The sequence below is a fragment of the Magnolia sinica genome, chromosome 18 (assembly GCF_029962835.1).
Source record: "Magnolia sinica isolate HGM2019 chromosome 18, MsV1, whole genome shotgun sequence".
Taxonomy (NCBI): domain Eukaryota; kingdom Viridiplantae; phylum Streptophyta; class Magnoliopsida; order Magnoliales; family Magnoliaceae; genus Magnolia; species Magnolia sinica.
In genome coordinates, this window is record NC_080590.1 from 36,295,805 (window position 1) to 36,320,146 (window position 24,342).

At 39.9% G+C, this 24,342-nt stretch overlaps 1 protein-coding gene across 1 annotated transcript; it reads left to right on the forward strand.

Moving 5' to 3' along the window:
- Positions 1-1,513: 1,513 nt before the first annotated feature.
- On the forward strand, positions 1,514-6,308 carry LOC131232937 (3-ketoacyl-CoA synthase 11-like). Its single transcript, XM_058229477.1, has 2 exons — positions 1,514-2,316; positions 5,268-6,308. Exons 1-2 carry the CDS (start codon positions 1,612-1,614, stop codon positions 6,048-6,050), a joined length of 1,488 nt encoding a protein of 495 aa, XP_058085460.1. The 5' UTR covers positions 1,514-1,611; the 3' UTR covers positions 6,051-6,308.
- The last annotated feature ends 18,034 nt before the right edge of the window (positions 6,309-24,342 follow it).

The following is a 24,342-nucleotide window of genomic DNA, read 5'->3' on the forward strand; positions in this document are numbered from 1 at the left end:
GTAGTTTGAGCGGTGGGAACTTGTTTCATTTATAACGATCCAGTAAATGTCCACCAATCCAATAATCAAAGAACAAGAATTTTTAATTCATGATACATTTAAATTTAGGACCCAAGATTTGGACAATTTAATTTGATTTGCTTTGTATGCCTCTTCTGCAATTCCTAAGGCCTCCTTTGACACCACAGATTTGAAATACCTTAGATTAGAATCCCTTAGATTTGCAATACTCTGGTTGTGTTTGGCACACCAGATTCAGAATCCCCTATGATCCAAAGTAGCCATGCATAGTATATTTATAGGGGTTTGAATTTAATTATAAAATTAACTTTAATATCCCTAATTAGTGTATGTATGTAATGTTTGACACGATGGTTTTAATAAGCCCGTTGAAATATATACTTTGGCCAAATATGATAAAAATCCAAATCTCATATGGGCCACAAGCAAAGGATCGCATCCAAGTGACTAACACTTTTTAACAGTTGATTTACATGAAAAATGTTTAGATGGTGCAAATCATCCTATTAAAGTAACTTTAGTGATGCAGTTGATAATCTAATTGTTTTGGGATACCATCGGTGGGTTATGTGCCTAATTAATTGGTAACTTAGTGAAACACATGTGGCTTTAGGAAGAATTTTAGATGTAATCCTAGCTTTCACTTTGGATTTCAAACTCCTTTGTGAGGGGATTTGAAATTCCTGAGATTCGAAACCTCCCACTACTTTATAGTGCCAACCATATAAGGGGATTTGAAATCCCTCCAAATCCATGGTGCCAAAGGACCCCTAAGTGTCCGTCCCTATATCATCATAACACTCTGCCATTAAATCAAAGTGTTTATATATATATATATATATATATATATATATATATATATATATAATTTTCTCTATTTATTAAGACTTTAGTAGGGGCAATCATGTCAAGTTAATTAGAGTATCCCAGGACCCCTTTCTTGCATGGGCACGTAATGGTCGGTGAGAAAGTATTTCTGTGAATTTTATAAAGAAGGGGATCCAATAATTTAAGAATGGCAAAGAGCTATTTCTCGGGCTGGCGAAATCAATGCTTCCGGGACAACCTGCGATAAAAGTTCGTTGGGGTAGTTGCATCTCTCTCTTTCATGCCCTTTAAATTGATTCACCTCTCCCCCCTATCTCAGCCATTCTTCCTCCTTCCCTTTACCATCTCTCCTCGCTTTCTTCTCCATTGCAAGCCATTCTCTTTCCATTTCTTCTTCAGGCCTATTCATCCCAATCAACTTATCCTTTTCATCTCCAAACCCAAAAAAGTAGCCATTTTTAGCATTTCAGTTTTCCTTTTCCTCAACAGCTCTCCAAACCCAAGAAAGAAAACCCCATATCTCCCCTACTCCCATCATTTTCACCTTTATCCTTCTTTTCAGTCACAGGAATTCAAGCTAGCTCTTAAATTAACATCCCCATCTCCAAAAATCGTGATTCAGGGAGTTTTTTTTTTTAAATAAAAATAAAAATTAGGCTTATTTCATGCAGCCATTTGGCCTTCTCTTATCTCTTTTTAGATAAAAGCACGTCTATCAATAGTTCTTCAGTGTAATGTGTCTACGGATTCCCCTCATTAATAATGACAGATAAAAGAAACTTAGTGAAGCTCAAGTACGTGAAACTTGGGTATCATTACCTGATCTCCAACGCAGTATACCTCGTCTTCACTCCTCTACTCATCACATTATCGGCTCACCTCTCCACCCTCACCATCGGCGACTTGGAAGAGATATGGGACCACCTCCGGTACAACCTCATCACAAGCATTCTCTGCTGGAGCTTAGTCGTCTTCGTGGCGACCCTCTACTTCATGGTCCGCCCGCGGTCCGTCTACTTACTCGACTTCGCTTTGTACAAGCCCGATGAGGCCCGAATATGCACACGCGAAAGGTTCATGAATTGCTCGTCGAGCACCGGAACCTTCACGGAGGAGAACTTGGCATTCCAAAGGAAGATCCTCGAGAGGTCGGGATTAGGCCAAATGACATGCTTGCCTGAGGCCGTCTTGAAGATTCCGCCGAACCCGTCAATGGCAGAGGCACGGAAGGAGGCGGAGATGGTTATGTTCGGAGCCGTCGATCAGCTGCTGGCGAAGACAGGAGTGAAGGCTAAGGATATAGGGATAGTGGTGGTGAATTGTAGTCTCTTCAATCCTACACCATCTCTTTCAGCTATGATTGTGAATCACTACAAGCTGAGGGAGAATGTTAAAAGCTACAACCTTGGTGGTATGGGTTGTAGTGCTGGGCTCATTTCCATAGACCTTGCCAAGAAGCTCCTCCAGGTTGGTCTTCTTTCATCTTATTTACTGGCGTTTGGTTGCACCAAAAATCATGATATTTTAATATCGTGAAATTTCATGATATTTGGTGCAACCAAATGGATGCCAATTGTGTTGGACGTTAATACCATGAAAACGGTAGGATCAACGGCGAAGATAGCCTGATGGAAAAATCAGGTTGGTCTGCTTATAGGTTTGGGATCTAAGGACAATTGAAGGTCTATTTATCTACAGGTGTGGTCCACCTTGGGAGCCAATCAACCTGATTTTCGATGTGGGTGTCCTTCGTTGTGGGGCCTATGGTTTTCATGGTACCGATTTAGCAAACAAGTTGCATGTTGGCGGGAGAGATGGTACGGTCCGAAGAGCTGTGATATTATTGCTTATGTGTGGTCCATTTGAGATTTGTATCTGTCTCATTTTGGGTCCATGGCCTAAAATTCTCTTCGCAAAACGTATGGACGGCGTGGCACTCTTGATGTATGCCTTGTATATATATACATGCCGTCCTTAACGTTTTGCCAACTCCTTTTTAGGGCATGGTCCCAAAAATGAGGCAGATACGAATCTCAAGTGGACCACACATAAACGTCACAGTGGGGCCCAACCGAGCTGCAGCTCGCATCCGCAACTTGAACCACAAGTTAATAAATCTTACTAAAGGTGCTCTAACGATGAACGGCCAAATGACTAAGTAGCATCACCAGACGTGGCCTATCACGGTTTTTATTATTATTATTATTATTGATTTCGTGGACAGATCTCGTGCGTCCTTTGATTACATATAAAAGAAAGAGAATTGATCACATACAGGCAACTGTACCACGACATGTGGTACAGTGACATCTTTCCTATGGTCCACATGATGATCGGACAGGACTAGCTAGATTTTTATCCCAGGTGATCTTCATGGTGGGTCCTACCATTTCAATGGTACTGATGTCCCGCACCGTTTTGGGTGAAGCCGGGGTGGCACCTGGTCCACTCCCAAACTCAATAAACCAATCCCGCATGACATGATACTCGGCTCCATATGACCCTTGATATGCAGGCATTCAGAACCTGTAAACGTGTCATAAAAGAACTGAAAGTAAACCGTCTAAACTGTGGAATCCACTGTCTACAAGGCAAGTTCTAAAGCTAGTAGATTTAAGAAACAAGACTAGCTTTTGATACATGGACATATGTCGTTGAAATAGGACCATTGGATTTTATTTTTATTTTTCATTTTTAAATATCCACGATCTGATGGTCAAATATTCATATAAGCGTAGTTTTTTATATTAATTGTTCATATAAACTGGGTCCATAATTTGGAAATATTAATTTGAATTAATTGTATCTCACATATGTGATTTCTAAGTGCTTGAGTATCATTCATCACACTCCCCAGAGTATCAAAGTCCTTTTTATTACTAAAATTTCCGTTTTGCCACTCCTACGTCACGCTCGCGCATACGTAATGGCTGAAGTAAGAGAAGTTACTGTTCTCCTAGCTTTATCGGGGGATTTGGGCAGTTCAATTGATCGATCTGGACCGTCAATTAGGTCCAACATATATTTCATTTGCTACCGTGCAGAAACCACACAAATCGAGTGCTTCTAACCCTCCAATCAGTAGCCTACAAAATGGACGGTCAAGAAGTTTACAAAAACGGACGGTCAATTTGTTGTGGTCCATCATGGATCACTCATGGTTCTAAGAATCATTTGTATAATAATATGATTCTAATGATATGAAAAGTATATGGCTGCAAAAATGAAATCCAACTGATGGTTGGATTGTATCATTCCAGGGGTATGATTTTTTCATGGCAGTCCTTGGAATGTGTGGTGTACCCGATTATCTGTACGGATATATTGATTGGACGGTCCAAGTTCGCAATTCAACAAGGAGCACTACAACTTACGGTGCTCCTAGTGTACCGATCATCTCTCCTTATGGGGTAGATATTTTTGTACGCACCGAGAGTCGGTGCGCGGATGACCGATCCCCATCGAAAAATGACAGGTGGGAATGGAGCGGCTTGCGAACCACCCTGCCCGTCTGGCCACGAATGTGCAGTTCTGTCGGTGTGCCCATCGTGATGTATCTGTTTATCCATGCCGTCCATCCTTTTCTCACGTCATTTTAACGTGTAAGCACAAAATTAAGATTTAATTTGTGCATTTAATACAACAGAAAGATTATTATCTGGTGTGATCCACTTGAGCGTTAGATCTGCGTATTTTTTTGACACATGTTTTAAAATGATATAAGAGAAAGGATGGACGGTGTGGATAACATACATCACAGTCGGCCCGCCCCTACAACTGCCCTTTCGAGGCTAGAGACGGGTGGTGTAGTACGCAGTACGCGTCCGGTGGTAATGGGCGCGGGTGGATCCCTGACTATGGGTCTATCTTGATGTATATTTCTTAAATCGACTCCGTCCATTCGTTTTGAAAGATCCTTTTACTTAGTGATACAAAAAATAAAGTTGATCCAAATCTTAAGTGGACCACATCACAGGAAACAGTAGTGATTGAGAATTAAAACCTTATTGGGTTACAAAAGTTTGGATCAAGCTTATTTTTGTGTGGTCCAGATCTTTGTAACCTCACCAGAAGGTTGGATGGCCTCCAAGAAGTTTTTAACGGAGGGTATTCAATCACCACTATTTCTTGTGGTGTGGTCCACCTAAGATTTGGATTAGTTTCATTTTCGTTTTCTTACCCTAAAATGAGCCATCAAAACGGATAGACGGCTACATCACAGCGGGCCCCACAACAGCGTGAATCCCAACAACGCAGTGTAAGATGGACTCAGGGATCCACAGAGGCAGAGATGGACTTTTAAAAGTTCCAACTATGTAAATAAACGGTGGGGAGATAACGTGCGCACCAACTCTCTCTCTTTCTCTCTATCGGTACGCGCTGTGCGTACTGAATTCAATCAAAATAAAAACATGCAGGTCCACCCCAACTCCTACGCACTGGTAGTAAGCATGGAAAACATCACACTCAACTGGTACTTCGGTAACAACCGTTCAATGCTCGTCTCCAACTGCCTCTTCCGGATGGGCGGTGCAGCAATCCTCCTCTCCAACCGACGGTCCGATCGAAGCCGGTCCAAGTACCAACTAATCCACACCGTCCGAACCCACAAAGGCTCTGAAGACCAAGCATTCAAATGTGTATACCAAGAAGAAGATGACACAAGTAGGGTTGGCGTAGCCCTATCAAAAGACCTGATGGCAGTTGCAGGAGAAGCTCTCAAGAGCAACATCACCACATTAGGCCCACTAGTTCTACCGATGTCCGAACAACTCCTGTTTTTCGCGACGTTGGTGGCCAGGAAACTACTCAAGATGAAAATCAAACCGTACATTCCAGATTTTAAGATGGCATTCGAGCATTTCTGTATCCATGCAGGTGGACGGGCAGTGCTTGATGAGCTGGAGAAGAACTTGGATTTGAAAGAGTGGCATATGGAACCTTCCAGGATGACATTATATAGGTTTGGTAATACTTCTAGTAGTTCGTTGTGGTATGAACTTTCCTACGCTGAGAGTAAGGGCAGAGTCAAGAGAGGTGATCGGGTCTGGCAGATTGCATTCGGGTCTGGGTTCAAGTGCAATAGTGCAGTTTGGCAGGCTATGAGGACCGTTGATCCTGCCAAGGAGAAGAATCCGTGGATTGATGAGATTGATAACTTCCCTGTTGATGTGCCCAAGGTGGCATCCATTGCTTCATGATTTTTTTTTTCTTTTCTTTTCCTTTTACAAATACTCCAGTAGAGTGTGATGGATGATACGCAGGCAGTTAGAAATTTGTAAGAATTTGCTTGCGTGGCTTTTAATAATTTAAATTAGACCACACAAATTCTGGGGACTATTTTAGATGTATCGTGAACTGAAAATTTATTTTTATTTGGTTATCGAAATGTAAGTTTGGTAGACATATATTTATTGGATGGTTAGAAATGAAAATATCCAACGGTCGTATTTTTGAAATGTGCCAACGAATCAAGCAGGTTGATTTTTAGAATGTAGCTTAATGATACTGGGTTGTATAATTGTCATTTTAATTTGGGTTTATGTGCCACGTGTACTATTTCTAAGTGAATGCATATCAAGCATCATATGCAGCCAGAGTAACAAATAACTCGACGTTGGGACTGCATGAGTTCACCGGGGTGGAACACGGTTCGCCGAAATCGGCATAGGTTAGGATCATGGTAAGCCCATCTTTGTAGTTTCATTGGCCTACTAGACCGATGGCTTAAGTTCCTGAAAGATGCCTTCCAAATAGGGCTGTTTACGGGTCTGGGCCGAGTTCCGCCTAGGCTCAGGACTAGCTGAACAAAGCAGGCCCAGGCCTAGCCTTGAGTCTAACCTAAGCCCAGCCACACAATTCGTGTTGGGTGTCTATCAAGTGTTAGTGATCATGCATGAAGATGCACTTGAGACCTTAAATGGGCCGTCTGGGCCAGGTTGCGGAGCTCTTAGGCATAGCTGGAGCCCAGCTTGTTAACAAACAGGCTAGTAGTTTAGCCCTAGGCTTCAGTCCACAGCCTAATAACAGCTATGCCCAGGCCCGCCCAGATTATGGGTCCTACAAACTAAGGAGCTTCGATTGGACCCAGTCCAGCCCTAGAGCTAACTCACCGGACCTGCCACAAACATTAAATAAGTTGGCTGGTTTAAGCCCACTTGTTTGGTATGCAAAACCATTTAATTATTGAACCTAAGGGTTAAGCCCAGATCCAACCCATAAGTTCAATGAGCAGCCCAAACCTTGCGTAAAGAGGACTTGACCCCAATGAGCAACATTGCCCATTGGGCCCAAACCATCCTTGGAAGGAAAGTTAGGCATAGCCCATGAGCTTGACCTAGACTTCACTAACAAGGTCTAATGCATGGGTTGTTAGTGAAGTCCAAATATAGCTCTTTGGCTATAAGGCCAAGGCCAAGCTTGACATAAGCTGGTTTGGGCCTTATTAAAAGGACTTAAAATTGTTACAAGTGTCAAGGGTCTGGATTTGGCGAGTAGCGATGCTCTCTAATGAGTTTTGCATTTATATCTATGTCCGGCTTGAAATGGCACTCATACTAATGCTCTCTACAGTACTGGGTAATCATTTATGGTTTAAGATTAAAAAAAGAAAACAAAGACACACACATACACACCATTAATTCAAAAGGATTATATTTTAGAACATGAATAAAAACTGATTTTTCTTTTTAAAAAAACATAAAATATATCAAGACAGCTTGCTATTTTGGTTTTTTTTATTTTTTATTTTTTTTAAAAAAAACTTTTTATGTTGTTTCTTACCCATCTTGTGATTAAAAGATTAAAACTATTTCAATGAAATTACATACTTTATGTGCAAGTCATTAAAATATTAACTGTCCAGATAAAGAATCTCATATTAGATGTAGAATGATCAAAAAATAAGGTTGTTTGGTTAATCGTTAATCAAATTGTTGAGCATATTTGTTGGATGGTTAAAAGTGGAAAACATCCCATTGTCCCATTTTAACAAACTTGTGTCTATGTATCAGAGGCTAGGATTGTTCAGCCAATATTATTTTTGGAAATGTTACTTAGCAACAGTTATTTCATAATTTACTTAGCTTATTTCATAATTTACTTAGTTTAATTTGAGATATTGTTTGTCATGGGTACACTTTGTGACCATCAATTGTCGTGAATAACCTGAATATCAAATACCTTCCTATTTATTTCATTACCATTCTTGATTCTATATGTAAATTCTATGTTGAAACTTTTGGTTTGCTTTTTAAATTTTACGTGGTTCCTATACGTTGGCATTTTGACATAGGGATGAACGTAATGAGGATAACTACTTCGAATCCACGGAGCTTCTCTGAACTCCTCACAGAGACTTCTCGAATCCATAAGGAAAGAAAGCAGATAATAGAAATAAATTCTAATAAATTCAAAATTGATTAATTGATTAATAAAAACGAGTTCACAACCCTTTAAATAGGGGTACCAAGCAATATGAAAGAAATCAGAATCAAACTACAACTCAAACTCCTAGAATCCACGGCTTACTATAAATAGTAAACTTACTATTTATAGACGGCCGTGATGCCTACTAGTGCGCAAGGTTTTCGGCCAAAAATAGTAAGTGTCCTATTTGACTTCACCAAACCGTTCTCCTAATTATTCTAAGCTCTTTTCACGTTGGGCGCAACTCCTAAAGCCCGACGGATGAAGAGTTATGATCAAACTAAAACTTACTATTTATAGTAAAAACGAAATTAAAACAGGAAAACAACCGTCAATCCAGGGGTTATTCTCAATTCTGGGCTGCGCAACCTCGCATAGTGGGTTGGTTGGCTAAAGTAGCTCGTTCTACCCCAAAATCATAAATTTTACGTCAGATAACTCATTCCGGATTGCGAGATACGCCCAATCTAAGGTCCAACGGTCCGAATCACTTCTGTCATCGACCGGGCCTTTTCTGATGCATCTTGGGCATGAAACTGTCCGCGACCCGCTCTACATCACATTTGTACCACAGGCCATTTTACACCTTTAGTGGGCCATATGTCTATGTTGAAGTAGATAGCTAATAGATTAGATATAGACGATATGAGACTAAAAATGAGATATATATATATATATATATATATATATATATATATATATATATATATATATATATATATATATATATATATATATATATATATAAAAGGTACTATGCACTCGACCTCACGATAAGCTCCCATGAGGTCGAGCTGTGTGGGCCCCACCATGATGCGTGTCGACCATCAACACCGTGCATTTGATGGGTCCCCTCTAAATTATGAGACATCCCAAAAATCAGCCGTTTACGGAACTCAAGTGGGCCATACCATCTAAAATCATGTGAAGCCACCGTTAAAACACATAAAAACACTTGGTGGGGCCCACCTGAGTTTTGAATGCTGTTGAAACTTGGTCTGAACCGTCATCCAAGTGGGACACACATAATGGATGGGCTGGATTTGCAAACCACATCTCGGGGGGCCCAAAAAATGATTATGAATGTTTTAATGGTGCACGGCCCCTCCCCACTTCTATATGTGGTGTGGCCCACACAAGTCACAGATTGGCTTGATTTTTGACACCTAGGCCCACGATGGAATGGTGCATCTGACTGATGGGGTAGATGTTCGAAACGCATCACGGTGGGGCCCACACAGCTCGACCTTCACGGGACGGACTCGTAAGGTCTATATATATATATATATATATATATATATATATATATATATATATATATATATATGGGTGTATGTGGGATTCGAGTTTAACTGGATTGGGGTATGCCCATACCTAGCCCATTTATTAATCAAGCTATTAAAAAAAAAAAAAAACATCCAAACCCACACTCACACCCATTAAATTACATTTTCGTAATCGGGCAATGCTGGGCTGAGCTCGGGTAACCATTGGGTGCACGCCCAGCCCGCTGACATCCCTCACAATGGTGGTGGGCAATGAATACAGTCATCATGGTCCGATCACTATCCTGTGGTTGTATCGATATTACAACTGTCGATATAAATGTGGCCGCAATTTGGACCACTTAATTAAATGATGATTTTATCTAGGGATGGAACGTGTTGGGAAAAGGTACCATGAGGTAGAACTCATGAGAAACGTCCCATGGGTCAGGCTGTGTGGACCCCACTATCATCTATGTTGGGCATCCACCCTATCAGTCAGATGCTCCCTTCTATGTTGGACCACGAGCCTAAAACTCAATCTAATGGCTATACCATGCACGGACAACAGTTGAGTGTAGATATCCAACCATTGAAACCTTTATAATCTTTCATAGGGCTCACTGAGATGTGGTTTAGAAATCCAACCCATCCATTGTGCATCCCACTTGGATGAGGGTCACACTAAGTTTCAGCCACATCCAAAACTCAAATAGGCCCCAAAATGTTTTTAGATGTTTAGGTATGATTTTACATGGTCTCAAATGGTGTGACCCACTTGAGTTCTGGATACTAGTGATTTTTGGGATATCCCATAACCTAGAAGAGACCCACCAAATACACAGTTTAGATGTCCAACAGAAATCATGATGGGACCCACAAAGCTTGACCTCATGGGAAATTCCCATGAGGTCGAGCTGTGTGGGCCCCACCGTGATGTGTGTCAAACACCTACCCAATCAGTCAGATGCATCATTCCATGGTGGGACGTGGGCTTAAAAATCAAGTCAATCCAAGACTTGGGTGGGGGTTATCCTTCTATTAAAACATTCAAAATCATTTATTGGACCCAACTATGTGGTTCACACATCTAGCCCATCCATTGTGTGTGTCCCACTTGGATGAGGGGGTCAGACCAAGTTTCATCTTCATCCAAAACTCAAGTGGGCCTTACCAAATGATTTTATATGTTTTAAGCATATCTTCACATGGTTTAAATTGGTATGGCCCACCTAAATTCTGTATACACCTGATTTTTAAGATATCGCATAACCTAAAGGTAACCCATAAAATGCACAGCTTTGTTGTTTGACGCACATCACGGTGGGGCCCACATAGCTCGACCTCATGGGAAGTTCCCAGGAGGTCAACCTTATAGTACAATTTCCCCTTGTACATACGCACACATATATAGAGAGTAAAAGAGATAGAGACGTTGAAAAGTTAACGGGGTGGGGCCCAAGCCAACTATTGGCTCCCCTTTAATGTAACAACTGCTCCTCTATATCAATGGGTCATGTCTTACTTCTATAATTTGATATTATATAAATTGTCGCAACAATTTGTGTTGCATATGGTACGCTTTTTTATATAGATTGTTATGCGTGTCTTTTGAGCAACACATGTTCTGTTGTAAACTTTATGCGATATGTGGAAATGGTTATTTTGGTTGTCCTACACAACAAAGGTTATTTTTATCTTTTTTGCTTATGCTATATGTGTAAATGGTTATTTTGGTTGTTCTACACAGCACATGTTATTCTATCTTCTCTGCTTATGACACATCATATATTGTATGTTCTTCTCGTATGTTTAACTTCCATCGTCTAATTAATATTATCTAATTGGGTTCAATATCACTCGAAATATCTTCAATGGTTTGCAGGTTCTATCAGACCCACATAGTTGTAGGTCACATAAAAAACTAACATTTTATTGCATTGATTGGGTAGCTCTTCTCCTCTCATGTACTTCAACAATATATATATATATATATATATATATATATATATATATATATATATAGGTTTGATTGAATACATTCTCTCTGTTGACCATATGATCTTTTTCTAATTCCTACTGAATATGAAGATAAATTGTTTATATGTGCCGATACTTGTAATAAAACCATCGGTGGTGAAATCCCACTACGGCCTGAGTGTGTGGGGGTGTGTGTGCGTGTGTTAATAAATAAATAAAAAATAAAAAATATATATAATATAAAATAAAAGATACTTGTTATAAAACACTTGTGTGCATATCTTCCGTTGTGGTATATATAATTTTATAAATGTGCTTATATAGTTATAAGTATACCTCTAGAATATTGCAGAATATAGTGTCCATATGTTGTGATATGAAAATATATTTATATTACATTTCTTCTATTGGGTTACCGGTTCTCATAATTGTAAATTGACATATGGCATTTCTTGTAGATAAACATGGCTTAAAATTTTTATATCATTTTCTTAGGCCATCACCTTGCCATTTATGACAGTTATGAATCCTATAGGATATAAGTGAAAGGATTTGGTAGGACTAATTATAGGGAGTTCAAAACTATCCAGGATGAGGCTTGGTCCGAGTTCAATTGAGCTACCTCGTCTCCTCAGCCTCCAACTTCTTTTGTTCCAATAACAAGCCACAACTTGCTGACATTGATGAGCCATTAGAGAATGTAACCATCCCTCGACAGGATTCATTCCTGAATAACATATATCGCACTAGCACCCTAGAGTCATACCATACCATGCTCTACTTGCAATCAAACATTCTAATTGGTGATTTTGGTTTCAAAGTATGCTCTATTGATTAATTTGCAGGCTTTTCTCAAAATTGTTTTATCACTCGTGGTTCTTGTCCTCACTCTCCACATCATCCTCCATCCATAGTAAGCTTCATTTAGGAGGGGGATGATACGAGTACAAAGATAATGTTACTTGCCATCCTTTGTTATGGTTATATGAACACGATCATGCTGTATATATCATTTTAAAGCATGATCATGATGGATATCATTGTAAAGTAACTTATCATCCAAATAGGTCCTAAGGGTGCGTTTGGATAATAAGTTACTTGTGCCTCAAGAAGCTTATATTGGCTTCTACTTAATCAAGAGATAAGAATGTTTGGTAAGTATGTTTTATAAAACACATTTATCCAAAAAGCACTTTTGATTAGAAAACGTCCAATCCAGTAATGTCGTTAGATGTGTTATATATCTACTCTATCCATCCATTTTGCCCACTCATTTTAAGATATTGTCCCAAAAATGGGTCAGATCCAAATCTCAAGTGGACCACACCATACAAAACAATGGTCATTCAACGCCCATGATTAAAAACTTCATAGGGCCCATTGTAATGTTTATTTGCCATCCAACTTATTGATAAGGTTACATAGATTGGGATGAAGGGAAAACAAAAATATCAGCTTGATCCAAAAATTTGTGGCCCCCCGAGAAGTTTTTAATGGCAGGCATTCAATCACCATGTTTCCTATGGTGTGGTCCACCTAAGATTTTGAATCTGCTTCATTTTTGCACTCATATCATAAAATGAGCTGGCAAAATAGATGAATGACATAGATATACAACACATACATCAAACTGGATCCACTGTCACTGCTTAACTTAAAATGTTGTTACCTGAGTATGTTGGATGAAATTGTAGGATGAACTGAATTATGTGTGCCTAGGGCCAACCATGATGTTCCTTAGAAATCCACCCCATCATCCATCCATTTTACTAGAACAAGTTATGAAGTGGGCCAAAAAATGAGGGAGATCCAAAGCTTAACTGGCCTATATTGAAGGAAACAATGGAGATTAAACGACCACCATTGAAATCTTTCCAAGGCCCACTGTGATGATTATATGCCATCCAAACCGGTTATAAGGTTATTCCTACCCCATAAGATCATATGAAGAAATAGGTAGGCAGGTGGATATTTAAAAAAAAAAAATGTAAGCCTCATAACTATTTCAACATTGGAGGTTCAATACCACTGCTCCGTGTAGTGTAGCCGATTTGAGTGTTGGATCTACCTCATATTTGGTCTCACAACTTAAAATAAGCCAATGAAAATGGTGAACAGGGTGGCTTTCACAAAACCATTATTGTGGTACATTTCTTTTTAAAAAAAACTCCTCCATCATAATTTGGAACTTAATAATATTTTTTCAATCTTTATGCCTAGCAGAGTTTTAGATCTTCATTATATTTGGACACACCAATTAAAATGAGCTGGAAAAATTGACAAATGAAGTGGAATTTTAGAAACGTCATGGTGGGCCACACGGCAATGGGTGCATTCCAAAAATGGTTGTTCAATATCATTGTTGCAAGTTGCACGGCCCACTTGGGTATTGGATCAAGGTATTTAGGCCCACCTCTTAAAATGATATGAATAAAATAGTCGACTAAAGGATTTCTCAAAAAATCATGAGAATTATTTTCCAACATGGTACATCCATTCATCAAGCGCTAGGGGCATGCATACTGCTCACAATGACCCATACAGGTTACTTTTGGTAAGTTAAAAAGAAAAATAAAAAGACTGATTAAAATAAGTTATATTTTGTTATAAGTTATTAATTTAAGTTGAATAACCAAAATAACTTAATTAAGAAAAGTAGCTTGCTGATTTACCTAAGTTAAAGAAGCTACTTATTTAGTGGGGCAGTTTGGATACCAACATTCAAGTTACTTTTTAACGCATGTTAAGTAATTAAGTTGTTTTTTTTTCCCATAAGTTAGTTTGATAATCATCATTCTAAAAGTAACTTATGTGCTAAAAGTTGCTTATTTTACCGAGTACTTTTTTACTTAAAACTCTTTAACTTACTTTTCTACTTCTCTCTCAGGGTCCACACAGAGGAGCCGCTCTCTCAAAGTCCATTTTAAAGGAGGCCTAACATGGTGGGCTGTCCACATTGAAGGTGGGACTCACACGATGGATGGTCCACATGAAAGGTGAGCCCCACATGATGGATAACTCCATATTAATGTGGGCCCACATATGGATGGACCATATCAAAGGTCAGCCTATAATGATAAAAAGCCCACATCTAAAGTGGGTTGTTATGATGGATAAACCACTTCAAAGTGAGGCCTAAATGATGGACAATCCACTTCAAAGGTGGGCTCTACATGGTGGGTAGTGGACATTGAAGTTAGGCCATGCATGATGGATGGCCCATATTGAGGTGGCCCCACATGATGGACGATCCACATCAAAGGTTGGCCCCTAATGATGGGCAACCCCACATTGATGATGGGGCCCACATGATGGATAATCCACATTAAAAGTGGGCTCCACATGATGGACAGTCCACATCAAAGGTAAACCCTGATGATGAGTGGCCCATATTCAAGATGGGCCCTACATGATGAATGACTCACATTAGAAGTGGGGCCGAGTTGATGGATGTCCAAATCAAAGGTAGGCTCCACATGGTCGGTGGTGGATATTAAAGGTGGGCCCCACATGATGGAAAATAATATTGATGGTGGGCCCCAATAAATAGATAACCAACATCAAAGGTGTGCCTTACATAATGATGAATCGCCCACATCCAAACTGGGCCCTGTATGATAGATGGCCCATGTCAAAGGTGGGGCCCACACAATAAATGGTCCACATCAAAGGTTAGCCCTACATGATGGATGGCGGATATGAGAAGGACAAAATAGACTTGAGGAATAATTACTTATGATGTTGGAAACCAAACATGTTTTTCTACTTTTTTGTTGATAAGTATGTTGCTTACCGGACATATTTATAGGCTAAATAAATAGAAACCAAGCTAAGCAACTTATAACATAAGTTGCTTATCCAAAGTAATTTACGGTCCAAATGCCCCCTAATGGCCTGTTTGGATCGTTAGTTGCTTAGCTTATCTTAATTTCTACTTACTAAGAAGATATGTTTAGCAAACTCTATATTTATCAACTTTTCCTCTCCTCCATCTCTCTTTATGCATCTCTTCAATAACTCATGAAAGTTAGGAAAGCTAAAAAAATTTAAGAAAGTACTTATATAGTTTTAAATATATATTTTTTTAAAAAGTTACTTATAACCAGTGTTCAAAATATTAGAATCACTTTAAGTATCGCATCATTAGGGTACAGAAAATGTTCAAATTATCTCCGATATTATCTTTATTCCTAGCTCAGCGATACCGATAACACTGGTAGCGATACCAATAATGCTGGCTGTATCAGAAATTCCAAGTATTAGCAATGTATTGTTAACGTATTAATATCGTTGTCACACCCCAGACCCAGAAATCAGATTCACAGGAATCTCGATTGCCGAACCCAGTGCCGACAACCTCCGTAGTACCCCATTCTCGGCCCCCAGCGTACATACGTCAGGTTCTGATCCTGAGATCCTACAAGGAAGATTTTTCAACTTACATTTGTCTCATAAGAAGCATAACCACAAGTATACCTAAATCATAAAAGCAATATCATCATCATATATCCATTAATATAATCATTTGAATACAATGCTGAAAGGAAAATATATATATCGAAATCAAAGCTCCAGAGGACAGCTGCACGCTCCAAGCTCAACGCTGCTGCAACCTAACGCCACCTACACGCATCTATCATGCATAAGCTTGCAAAAACTTAGAGGGTGGTGAAAGTGTGTACACAAGATAAGTGTCAAGTATACCATAAAGCCCATAAATTATAAATTATCGGAATAAGCAGAAATACTGATAAGATTATGAATCATACGATATCAGAGTAAACGAAAATATACTGGTAAGTCCATGAGGGCTATCAGCCGTATCAAGGCTATGCAATGCAAAACATAATAAGACAATAACAGATATTGAGGATGCAATGGAATATGCAAATCATAGCCAGAATACCATAACCTACTACCATATGTGAAAAACATAGTAATAAAAATCAAATATCCAAAGGAATGAATACGGGGAATGAAAGACAATCTTTGGAATGTGAATCGGGGGTACATAAACGCGTTAAATCCACCACAAGGGATTTTCCAAACCAGCTCATAGAAAGGATACCCGACCAATTATAAACCTTTATCTCTTATCCCCCAAAAATCCTGTCATCGAAGGTACATTAACAAGTAGAGCACCCCCCCAAGTAAAGTAAGAATAAGAATAATGCAATTCCTTCTCAATAAGCTAAATCAATGGTTGTCCAGGAAATCGCCTGGCTATTAATCCAACCGTCTGTTTGGCACGGTATGAGTAAGGATATATCCCTTAGCAAGGGCTAATACCTATCGGCTCGCCATAGTAACCCATTTAGAGTGGTCAACTCGGCCCCGATAACCCCCTCACTGGGCAATAAGGCCAACCCCTTAACCAAAAGAATATGGGAGAAGTATAGATATGGCGGCTAATTATCGGGATAGACTTAGATCCCTGGCCCAAGGATTTTACACCCAATAATTAAGTCCCAATTTAAACCGATTTTAGTCCCTTTAACCATCCACGAGTCCTGTAGGCCACCCCCAAAGTGTAGGGGTTAAATGATCAATCCCATAGCAATGCATGGTCCTTATCCCGGGTCATCCAATCCTCCGTCAGGCTATGTGGGAACTCCTATCCTAAGCCCATAAATAATGCTTAATGGCATTTATGATGGTCATCCTCTAAAGCTTATAGCTATGGGCGAATAGGATTCTAAGCAGAAAATGAGAACACCTCAAAAAGATAGGCCGGGCCTAAAGGAAAGTTGGGCTTTCTGGGCCCGGAGGATTGGGACTTTAACCAAATTATTCTTAAAGTGGACGTCAAACCAATATTCTCCCAAGGCACCCCGCCTAAACATCTTAGCTTAATGAAATCACACATTAATTGGGTGCAATTCCTCACATTGGCCACATGTCCCAATGGGCCTACCAGCCCAAAATACATCAAGATGGGCCTCATCACATGGGCTAAAAATATATCACAATGGGCCTCAACCCTGGGCCCCAAATACTATAATGGGCCCCAACCCATGGGCCTTAAACATCACAATGGGCCAACCCATGGGCCCAAACCAACCAATGGGCCTCAACTCATGGGCCCTAATACATCACAATGGGCCTTAACCCATGGCCCCAAATGCATCAAATGGCCTCAACCCATGGGCCCTAATAATCATAATGGGCTCCAGGCAATTCATCAAATGGGCCTCACCCAAATGGGCCACATATACCTTCATTGGCCCAACCCATGGGCCTTAATACATTACAATGGGCCCCAACTACGGGTCACACCAATTGGCCTATGTATATCAAATGGGCCCACCAAATATAAGTGGTGGTAATGATTCCATTAAATTTCTTAAGGCCCACCATGCGGTATGCGATGTAAGATCACAAAGACCTAAATTAAGGGGAAAAACCAATATCCTATTTAGCCCAAACTTTAGGTGATAGTTTACCACTACTTTTATAATGTGGTCCACCTAATTCTAGATCTGTCTTATTTTGCTCAACTTGTAAGCAAGTGGTTGCCACCGTCCATTGCTATGGACGGTGTGACTAAAACACATACATCATAGTGGGTTCCACTGTCCACTGCTGTGGACGGTGTGGATATAACACATACATCTTGGGGTCCCACGTGGGGCCCACCATAATGTTATATGCCATCCAACCTGTTGATAAGGTCACGCTGACCTGGATGGAAGGAAAAACAAATTTCATATTGACCCAAAACTTCTGTGAAGACCCACATGGGTTTCAATGGCAGCCATTCAATCACCATTGTTTCCTATGATGTGGGCCACCTAAGCCACGTATACGGCTGAAATTTGTAGGGCGGCCCACTGCCCTAAGGGCCTATAAAATGGACAGGGTGGATATTAAAACACATCACGGTGGGGCCCACGGCTGGGACCATGGGTCCCTGCCTATCCAGCGTCAGACATCAACACAGTAGGCGCAGCAGTGCCTTCTACCTTATTTATTATTATTATTATTAAAAAATGCGTGTTTTCGCGGTTTTTCGTACGTGGGGCCGGCATCGGAAGAATCCACCCCGCTCACTAGTCCTCATAGCTTAAGACAAGCTAAACAAGCCCGCTTAAGACAAGCTAAACAAGCCCAATATTCAATATATTTTTGTATATAGAAATGACTGGGGGTATTTCAACGGTAAAAACACTGTTTGCTATGCTATGACCCACCAGAAAATCAGATCAGCTTCATTTTTCGGCTCAATGCCTCAAATAATCTGAAGAATAGGGTGAACGACATGGATTACATTCATGCATCAAGGTGGGGCCTACACAAGTGGCCCACCCCAAATGCTTTACACCAAGCTAATATTTGTGTTTTCCATTCAACGTCCAGCGTCCAGGGACGCTGGACGGTTGTGCATTTCAAGTGGGCTGCCCACGTGGGCCACCAAATGATGGGTGGTGTGGATACAACACTCATAAAGTGGGCCCCATCTATAGATGACGTGGATAAAATACATGCCTTATGGAGGGGTCCATTCGGGTGGGCCACACGACCACATCATCACATATAACCAAAAAAATGAAAGAGAGAGGGAGTTAGAGAGAGACATGCATGTGATGGAGGGACCTCAACACTATGGGCCTTCCTTTGCAATCAATCATACATCAAGTGGGTCTCAATAAATGTGGGCCCACCAATTCAAAATCAACAGAGGAGATTACTTCTCCACCAAAATAGAAGGTCTAAATGACCTCTTTAGATCTACGAAAGTAAACATCATGATGGGGTCTATGGAGAATGGTCCCATCATGGGATGGTAATGAAAATCAAGGTGGGCCAGTGGCCACATCAAGGGTCCAAAGTGAGATCCATACCATTAATCAGTAGGCCTCACTTGGCCCATCATAAAAATATAAAAATCTAGCTTATAGAAGCACCCACCGTTCGATCTTCTTGGTCCGTTGGAAAGCCGATCTCGTTGTGTCTCACTTTGATTGTGGAAGATGAGAAATGAATAGCTAGGATGAGAGATCTAGGGATGGAAAGTGGGCCACACACATCTCACTTTCTCTCCTTAAAATGCATGGACGTCCACCACTCTCATTGGTCTTTGTTGCTTGAAAAATGTGAAGAGAAATGAGAGAGAGAGAGAGAGGGTTGTAAGGAGAGAGAATGATGGGCGATGGATGTGAGGTGAGTGATGGGTGAGGTGAGAGGTTGGTTGACTTAGTGGTTGCTTGACTTGTGGAGAAAGGAAGTATGGGTGCTCTTTTACTTGACATGAGGTGATTAATTGATTGATTGATGGGACATGATGTAGAGATTCTCTAGGGATTGCAAATACGCGGTGTTTTTTTTCGAACAGAACGCCGACCCACATCTTCTAGCCAAGGTATCGGATCGGTGCCCAAGATGCGGCAATGGAACCGCAGCGACGGTACGGTCGCAATGATATAAGCCTCGGATTAAACCAACTCAGATCTATGAGATTCGACTTATGGTCACATGAAAATGTCGATTATAGGTCTTCTGTTGTCGGAATTCGATGGAAAAGATCGCGGGAGTCGACGAAACAGTAAGGACTAGGATACGAGTCTTACAATCGTTGATGTAATCACTAATATTTTCAACTATGTAAATTTTAGGTGTCACTTGTATTACCGTTGCATCAATATCGCCAATGTATCACCAATTTTTTGACTATGTAAATTCTAGTTAGTGGTTGTATCATAAGTGTATGAACGATATTACAATAATATTGCCAACATATTGATATCATCAAAATTTTGTTTATTAAAAAAATTATTTCATTTTTTTTCATGGGCACATGGTTGTATGTGGTGTTCAATTTGTCATCAATAATATCTCGATATTATCAATATCGCAACATGCACGATATTGAAACTACAATCTTTTATTTCCATGAAATATCATGTGTTGTTGATATTTTGCAATATCGATGGATATTTGGATGGAAGGTTGGATGGTTAAAGAGGATGGATGGGATGTTTGGACTGATGCTTATAACAACACATGCTTTTAAGGCCTATTAAATGGAAACTTGTTATATATGCATTCTTTTTGTAATTTTTTTATTTCTAAATATGCAAATATGTATATTTTAACATCTCCTAAAGTTTCGCTGAAAATACCACTGTTTTCCCCATGTTTCCCTGCATTTCCGGTTATCAACGATATTATCGGTGATATCGATATTGTTTCCATATCCCTGGCTAATGAAACTTGTAGCGATACCGATACTTCAAATAATGGGTACAGATACATATCGATTATTGTACGAGGTATATCGTTTGTATCATATAATTTATCACATTTTTAAAGAAAGATGGGGAAACATTGGAAAAAATATTGAATTTTTCAATGAAACTTCAATGATTGTTGGAAAAGACTTTAATTCACACTTTTAAATTATAACATATTAAAAAAGAAGTGTACATAATGTGTTTTCTCTTTATAAGGTCGTAAGCTATATGTTATTTAATTGAACTAATGCAACTATATTCAAATTGAATGCATAACATTTAGAGTGTACATGATGATCATTTCATCAAACACTTCTAAATACTCAAAAAATGGATAATTATTTAACAAATTAGTAGTCAACCCTCATACATGCTTGATTTCATGTTTGGAGTACAACATTGCAGGAATTTTGAGAGAAATTAGAAAAAAAATTAATTTTTTTCAAAATCGAATTAGCTACGCTCAAATTTTAAAATTAGAGTGTATGTAATGATCATTTCATCAAATACTCTAAATACTACAAAATTAGTCTCAATTGATAGTTAGTTGAGGAAAATTTTCAAAAGTAAATATGAATAACATGAAGAATTAATAAATATCAAAATCAAAGTTCCAACTATATGATTTTTCATTAAAAACATGAAGAATCAATGGATTTATAACCATTTGATACTGCTTTAACATAATTTCAACAAAAATTAATCAGAATTTGAAAATTTTCACCAGATTGAACATGTAGGATATATCGGCACTACTTATACATTTCATATTGCACAAGTAGGATACAAGATATATCATGGGATGTATTGATCAATATCTTTGATATTTAAAATATTACTTATAACTAATTATAAATTAAATTACATATATAAAATAAGTCACTTCTCTACTATTGTAAATAGAAAATGAACTTATTTAATGGTATCCAAACAGACCATTAATGTCTACAAATCTAATAGTCAAATATTAAGTTTTCCTTTTGTGGTTCTTGATATATCTAACCTAATAGTCATAATTTGAAGACTTTATTTGAATTACTTACAAGCAATTTATGAATGTATATCGATCATCACATCCGTGGAAGTAATAAAATTTTTAACTCACTTCAAAATGGCTTTTTAGTAATATTCTTGTAAACCAGCGGCAATTTATCAATCCAAAGTATATTCATGTTGTTGAGAAAAATATTTATTAATTCGTGTTTCCAAACGCAAGTAACCTGCGCACCGTCAACAGTAAGACTTGTTATGGGTGGAAGCTACATGGGTCCACCAGTGAGCCCAAAGATACTATAGAGTGGGGAGGGAAATGATTACTATTGAAACATTTTCGGGGTGCATCGTGATGTTTATATGCCATCCAAACCGCTCATAAGATGAATTCACAACTTCTGTGGCCCCACCAATGTTTCAATGGTGGTCGTTCAATCCCACTAATCGTGTATTAAGGCCCCCTTAAGTTTCAGATTTGCCTCATTTTTAGCCTCATGTACTTATCATGACATAGAAAAACAGATGTACGGGTTGGATTTTTTACAAACATCCCAGTGGGCCCCATGTGGCCTCTGCCACAAGAAGGGCACAAGCAACTCGCGTCCCATATTTCTGCACCTATGTGCTGTTTATCTGTAATTGGGTTCAGAATGTGGAGAGAGACTTTAATGAAAAATATAAATATAAATATAAAAAATTTAATTTTTTAATTGATACAAGAATAAAAAATTAAGGAAAAAAAAAACAGAGATCGCTTGAAGTTACTCAGCTTTTTATGTAAATAAAAGTACAGAATTATAAAGGGGAACACTGATCTAGAGCTAGTCACGGATAGTTTGTAAGCCCCGTATCCTAAACCGTACCGTTCCATAGGCTTCCACGGTCTTCCCGGTTGAATTCCGGCAACCTTCGACCATTAACCGGTATTTGCGCGCGACCTGGATTCTCATGTCGTCAACCCGAGTCGACTCAACCCAGGACTTATACCTTAGCGACCGCGTCATCGCTGCGGTTCTGATGCCGTGACTTACGCGCCGAGGCGATACCCTGGTTGGGAGATGTGGGCCAGCGTTCGGTGCGAGAAAAATGCCGTCCATGCGAATCCCGAGAGAATCTCTACAAGGTGTCACATCAATCAATCAATCCCATCAATCCCATCATGTCAAGTACACATCACCTTTCACCCTTTCCTAAGCAAGCCCCAAAGTCAAAAAGTTCTTACACAACCCATACCCTCTCTTACAACTTTTGCCAAAAAAGTTAAAAAGCCTCTTACACACCCATCCCTCTCTCTCCCATCCATCACCCATCACTCCCTCTCTCTCTCCCTTACAAGTCTCTCTCTCATTTTTAACTTTTCCAAGCAACAAAAATCCCATACGTATGAACCTCTCCAAGCCCTCTCATGTGAGAAAAATGCTCATGTGTGGCCCACCTTTCCATCCCTAGATCTCTCATCCTAGCCATCCATTTTTCATCTTCCTCCATCAAAGAGAAGCACAAGGAGCTAAGGAAGCCAAGGGAGCAAGAAGATCAAGTGGTGGGTGTTTTGATAGGGTAGATTTTGATGTTTTTAAGATGGGCCAAGTGAGGCCAACCGATCAATGGTTTGGATCTCACTTTGGACCCTAAGATGTGGCCGATGGCCCACTTGGATCATCATGATCATTCCATGATGGGGCCATTCTCCATGGACTCCATCATGATGTTTATTTCTTTGCATGCTTAGGGTTATCTAGACCGTCTCTTTTAGTGGAGAAGAGATCTCCACCGTTGGATTTCGATTTCATGGACCCACATGTAATGGGACCCACTTGATGTATGATTTAGTGCAAGGGAGGGCCCATAGTGCCGGGGTCCCTCCATCACGCGGGTCTCACTCTCTATCCCTCTCTCTTTTATTTTATTTTATTTTATTTTTATGATGATAATGAGGTTATATGGCCCACTTGAATGGACCCCACCATGAGGTAGGTATTTTATCCAAACCATGTTCAAGTGGAGCCCACCTTTTATGTATGGTACCCACACCACTCAAGCATGTAGTGGCCCACCTGAGCAGGGCCCACCTCCAACGAATGTGTTAAGTCCAGCGTCCAGGGACGCTGGATGTTTGCTGGAAAAAAACCAAATTTGCTTGGTTCCAAGTCAATGAGGATGGCCCACTCATGTAGACCCCACCTTGATGTATGTATTAAATCCATGCCGTCCATTCCTTTCCCAAGCTTGTTTTAGGCGTTAAGCCGAAAGATGGGATCAATCCGACTTTCAGGCGGGCCATGGCACGGCAAACAACGGGTTTACCATTGAATTATTCCCTGTTGTTTCTACACGCCGAAACAGGCCCAATATTGGGCTTGTTTTGCTTATCAGGAGCTATGGAAGGCCGTTGGACGGAGTAAATTGTTTAGATGTGGACCCCACCTGCGAAAACCATGGAAAAATAGAAATTCAAAAAAAAAAAAAAAACCACCAGCAGCAGCAGGCGCTGCCTGCGCCCAGCGTCCAGCGGACGGACGGTCGGACAGCCAGCCATGGCTGTAGCCTTGGGCCTCACCTTGAGGTTTATCTGCCATCTAATCCGTTCACAGGGTGGG